Source organism: Cheilinus undulatus, linkage group 13 (genome assembly GCF_018320785.1).
Source record: "Cheilinus undulatus linkage group 13, ASM1832078v1, whole genome shotgun sequence".
Lineage (NCBI taxonomy): Eukaryota > Metazoa > Chordata > Actinopteri > Labriformes > Labridae > Cheilinus > Cheilinus undulatus.
In genome coordinates, this window is record NC_054877.1 from 28,195,725 (window position 1) to 28,201,724 (window position 6,000).

Consider the following 6,000-nt stretch of genomic DNA (forward strand, 5'->3'; position numbering starts at 1 on the left):
AAAAGGGTAAAAGATCTAAGGGGTTGACTACTTTTCAAAGGTAGAGTTACCAGTAACCTGTAGAGTTAAGGTCGAGAGTCTTTATTTTTGGAGGTTCAATCTTAAAAAAAGACATATTAAAATTAACCTAATATTATTCGTAGTCCCAAGTCCACATCTAAGAGAGTGAGATGTCCCTTTGCAGCTGCTGTATTCTCACTCATTGCTGTTGAAACTGTGTGCTTGTAATAAAACAATATGTTGACCTCATTTACATGTTTTCTGTCTAAAATACTAAAAGTTTGTTGCCCATGGCTCGGTGTTCTGCAGTTTGTGTCCTTTCACTCCCACACACACTTCTGTCTCTGAAGAAACTCCAGCCTGACTCTCTGCCTCTGCACGCTTGTGTTTGTGTTAATTTGTGCCTTTCTGTGTGTGTGTGTGCTCTTGTTTGCCTGAGCTCTGCAGGCCTCTGAAGCTTACCGTGTCCTGATGCACACGTGTTTCCTTTCCAAGCATCGACATACTGTAGTGTTGATAGGCCCACAACAACAATTATTCATACGGAGGGACCCTCATGGTTCTCATGCTGTCACACTATGTTATCAGTGTGCATGGCCGAGCATCCAGCACTGTGGCCTGAAAGCTCACTGCTTCGTCTCCACTAACAGAGAGATGGTGCATGTGCTGGACTGGAGGTATGCCAATTTGTGGGAATTTGATATTTGACAGAGTTTTTCTATGCCATCAGTGTAATTTCATTGATACAACAAGTAACTATTAGAGTTTTTATAATGTAGACATTTTTTATCTGAAAGACAGCATTAAACATGCCTTCCTAAATGAAAATTAAACTTTAAACAAGTGCTATATTTTTGCGGTTCCACTATAATACCATTTTGATAGAAACTCCCCGCCAAGTCTTCTTTACCAAACATATTCTCCTAGTCTTGTTGAAGAATATTGTACTCAAGTTGAAGAAAATTACTGCTCTATTAATCTTCTTTAGTTAAAGTTAAAAGTAATTTATTCAATATTTATTCAAAGTGCTGAGTAGTTCTTTTACTTGACAAGGCGAGGTTATCACATTCATACCTCAAGTTCTATTTAAAGGAGAGCTGGTTCATGTTGTCCTCTTGATGCATGGTGATGACTTCATAGTTGTTTGTTTTTTGTTTTTTTTTTCTTCTTTTCAGAGCAAAAGACCACTAGATTCACATGGAGCATTTCTATTTTAGAGGTCTGATAGACACTCTTTGACCCGCCACCCAGACCACTTGTGAACTAGCACACAATCACAGAGACAGTAGTGTTGTCAGCATACAATGAGCAATCAGGATCACAGTTATAGTGTGGCCAGGCTGTAGGCCAAGATGGGACAACATTTTTGTTGCATAGTCTTTAATGGTGTTATTTTGAACAACCAAAAACATCACAGTCTTTAAATAACTGATGCAATTTAAAATGTAGTGAATTTTTATACATCCTTAAAGCTGGGTGTACACTGTGCAATTTTCCTGCGATTCAGCCACAAATTTTGAGTCGCACGAGTCACTCTGAAGTCGGGCTGACATTCAGTCGGATCGGGCGTCGTTTGTCATGCTGTGTACCCCCCTGTACACGGTACGATGGCTGACCACAGCCCGACAACGACCCCATGACCTGCTCCCGACTGGTCGGAAGGATTTCTGGCATGTTTGATATTTTGGTCGTACGACTCCAGACACTTCACAGAGAGCAGAAACACGAGCAGAGTAAACAGCTTTGGGGGACTGTTTGCCGTTGTAAATTGTCAGACAGCGCCCTAAATTACCATGACAGTGGCTGGAATCCCTTTCTGATGCACCCCCGCTATGATAAAGAAAATATTCCTACCGGCGGACCTGCAGCTGACACAGAGGTGATGCTGTTTGTGTATGAGTGGGACAGAGAGAGATAGCGGGAGAGAGAGAGAGAGAGAGAGAGAGAGAGAGAGAGCAGGAGAGATAGAGGAGGGAGAGGGAGAATATGACTGGAAACACTTCACCCTTAGACCCTGAGAATTTTTTAAAAAAGGAAACTCCGTGGGTTTCTGTCACAGTCCGTCCCGACTTCAGTCACACAGTGTGAGCACTAAGGTCTTGTACGACTGTTGGATCATACAGTGTGGGCACACAACTTGTGGGCGATGGTCATGCTTGGAAAGCGATTCAGTCGTACAGTATGAGATGACATTCTGCCACGACTGTCATATGGTCAGCTTGAAATCGCGCAGTGTATACCCGGCTTAAGAGTAAACTTAAGTAAAAGTAAAATGACTGATTGTTAAAACTACTGAAAAAAGCACAAAAACACAAAAAGTTACTCAGTTATAGTTATGTAAGTAAATGTGTTTAATCATGTTCCACTCCCTGCTAACCCAGGAGATTTTTACATGTAGGGCTTATGGGGCCTTCTCCACAATATAGCCTAGCACACAGAAGCATGAAGTTGTTCTGCTGCTGAGCCAATAACAGGCTGATTCACAGTGCTGCTTCAAGCAGTCATACATACATGCCTGTGATGTTTCACCTTCACTATGAACATCATGGGGGCATGGGCAGGGGGTTGTCCCCCACCTCTGGGGAGCTTAGAGCTGTGCCTGTGCATGTCTGACCGTGTTTGACTTCATGGCGAGGTGTTGCATGAACTGGACTGAATCATTTCACAAGTTGGATAAAGTATGTGATGTTCTGGTCCTTTGTCTGAAAAAATATTCTTAAAGCAAACCTCACTGAATTTCAATTGTTGATCCCTGTATTAGTGTGTGTTGTGCTGCTAATGTCTTGATTAATATTTCTAATCATTTTCCATTTTTCTTAATTTTTTTTCTCCCCAGATCAGTCGGTGCTTAAAGCCAGGAGGACGGTTTGTCTCCATTACCTTTGCTGATCCTCTCTTCAGGAAACGGCTCTATGCTAAAAGCGAATATAACTGGTCCATTAAGAAGTACAGTTATGGAGATGGTCTGGAGTATTTTGTGTACGTCATGACCAAAGGAGAGGAGCTCAGCCCTGAAGATGCAGCTCTGGAGAAAAAGCTACAGGAGGACGTTAAATCAACACATACAGTAGTTACCACAGCTCAAAGTGAGGAGGAAGAGGAGGACTTCATGTCTAATATCGACCTGTAAAAATCTTTTTAATATTTTATCCACGGGATTTTTAAGTAAGTCTTAAATTCTGAATCATGTTCCACCAAATATCTTATTTTTTTAAATTGATTCTATTCCTTTTTTAATTGCAGTATTGAAAAATATCTTCATGTCAAGATATCAAATAATGGTGGATGTTTGTTATACTGAACAATCTGCCACCAAAGTTACAAATACAATTATGTAAGATGTAATCTTCTGGAATGATGGGTTTACTGTTGATAGCTAAGTAATCTGTTATTTCAACATAAAGAACTGTTGGACCAAAAAACAAGTTTGAAGCCAACCTTTAAAAACTAAATAGATGTTTTAAACAATATAATATTGGATTCATTGCCCCACAGAGGCTCAAATGTATCTGATAAATGCCTGTTAATTTGCAGTTTTATAATCCTTGACATGGACAATGAAAACTAAAGAAAGACAGCATCATACCAGCCAAGAGATAAAAGATGGACTTAACAAAAGCCAGTATCGTTGTGTTTCGTCTTGGCGTGGACGAAAGGGGATAAAGTGGCCTCTTAAAGAGATAACAGACCATTTTTTCACCTTGGACTAGTTTCAGTCTTTCCACCAGAATGGTGTCTATCCCGATTCTATAGAGTAGTGTTAATTTTGGCAGTTATTTTAAATCAGTCTTCAGGATGTGAAAATAATTTACACAAACCTTTTTTTTTTCAAGCATTTGGCAGGTCAATACAAGCCTTCACACCAGCAACATAATATCACCGTGCGAATTGTGCTAACGTTTTCTTTTTTTTTTCAAGCTGTGGTCAAATTTTTTCTAAATTTTCTTGGATAAGCACAAATTAGACCAATAAAACACACACTGTTGCCTATAATAGAAGAATTTTAACCTCCTACAACCCAGCATCCTCATATGAGGACATTACATGTTTGGTTCCCTGCACCATTACTATTTTTTTGCTTAGCTTAGACCTGTTAGCCTCATTCCTGGACACTTCATCTGCCGTCTTGTGCTCACAAAAGCACACTACAATTAGATGGCTGAGATGGCTGCCATTCCTACAAGCATGTTGTACAGTCATTTTTTTTCAGTTTGGTAACATTTGTAGTTTGATATGGTGTGCAAATTTGACACATTTTGAATGAAACCAACAGTTTTCAATTAAAATTAATTTTAGCTTTAGTCACATTTTATGCATTTTTAACCTTTCCAGTTTTAGTCTAGTTTTAGTTGACAAAACTCAGAAACATTTCAGTCTAGTTTAAATCAGTAAAAGTCCTTACATTTTAGTGTTGACCTTAAGACAAGGCATTTATTTTCCTTAAACTAATTTCACTGTGAAATTGATATACATGTAAAACATTCATTTCAAGTCTATTTATTAAAATAAAGACATACCTTATATGGACAGTGGAGAAATATCAAAGATTTTGAATGCCCAGTCAAACATTTCGGTCTCCTTTCAGTCTCCTTGATGAAAATCAAACTCAATTTTTGACGAACCTAAATTTTATCACCATTCTTATTCTTAGTCTAGTCTTCCTTATGGAAAAAAAAAGGTGGTCGACAAACATATTGTATTTTGTCAATTGTGATTACCTCTGCCAAGGAGGTTATGTGATCGGCAGGGTTTGTTTGTTAGTTTGTTTGTTAGTTTGTTAGCAACATAACTCAAAAAGTTGTGGACGGATTTTGATGAAATTTTCAGGAAATGGCAAAAGGAAGAACTGATTAGATTTTGGGAGTGATTTTTTTAAAGGATTCTTTACTGTTGGGAGATAGGGCTAATAGTGGAGGTCTGCGCTCTCCGAGTGCTTTTCTAGTTGTAATTGTAATTCATTAGGGCCGATCTGGGTGAAGCATGTTGGCTTTTTAAATAATTTGGCCAATACAATAAAAGCATTTTAGTATTTCCATCCTCATTTTACATTTTTTTATTTTTTCTTACTATTTTTTCGAGCTTGAAGGGCTTGGTTTTCTCCCTTTTTTGGACATTTCTTTCCCCCTGTTCTCCAAGAGCGCCCAACTTTGGCCCAGTCTGCTGCTTCTAGCACTATGCAATGTAGGCTATAATGTAACTTCAGCAGTGAGCCACAGTTTCCCAGCAAGAGATTTACATAGTTTACAGTGCTAGTTTACACGTCAGCCTTCGGATTCAGCCTTTTAGCTTTTTATTATGACTGAGGTTAAGAGACTAAACCAGACAGTGATTATGAAGAAGAGAAATAAAGAGTTGCAATTGTGTCTTTAAAGCATTGTCTTATAAAGTCTGCCTCAGTTGATTATTTAGTCATCCTGCTATTAAAAAAATCTTATAATGTGTTTATATTGTCCTTTTTTATACCATCATTGTAATTGTGGTTTCTTTGTACTCATGTTAACAGACTTACTGCACGTTTTCATTCGTCCATTACATTATTCTGAGTTGGCTTAATCAGCTTCTCCTCTGCTTCATAATTGAATCTTTTATCTTTTATAAAGCAATTTTACATCTGGCAGTCTTATAGTTTTGTCGTTTCATCTCATGAGTTCAATAGTCTGATTCTGCTGTGCAAGACAAGTGTGCCAGTGTTATCATTTGCAAGACAAACTGGCATGTCTAGACACAGTACATAAGTGCAGCACCAGCCTGCATGGAAAATCAGTGTTAAAGCTTATTAATATGTCAGTCAGAGTCCCCCTTATCTTCTGGGGTCTGTCCCACGCCTGCTGTAGAGTCTGGACAAAAGCTGCAGTGGAGATGCTCAGCGTTTGACACAGCTGTCATGCACACAGGCAGACATGGGGTCCACTCATACAAACAGACACGTTTATACAAGTGATCACTCGCTGCTTGTGTTTTGTTGAGGAAACATGAGATGAGTCTCAGGTCCAGTGCTCT

At 38.9% G+C, this 6,000-nt stretch overlaps 1 protein-coding gene across 1 annotated transcript in view; it reads left to right on the forward strand.

Annotated features, from left to right (window-relative positions):
* ece2a (endothelin converting enzyme 2a) overlaps nt 1–5,443 on the forward strand; it is a 126,040-nt gene extending 120,597 nt beyond the window's left edge. Inside the window, exon 4 of the mRNA XM_041802342.1 lies at nt 2,837–5,443. Coding sequence (XP_041658276.1) covers nt 2,837–3,130 — 294 coding nt within the window. The 3' untranslated portion in view covers nt 3,131–5,443. The remainder of the gene's footprint in view (nt 1–2,836) is intronic.
* Nucleotides 5,444–6,000: the final 557 nt, after the last annotated feature.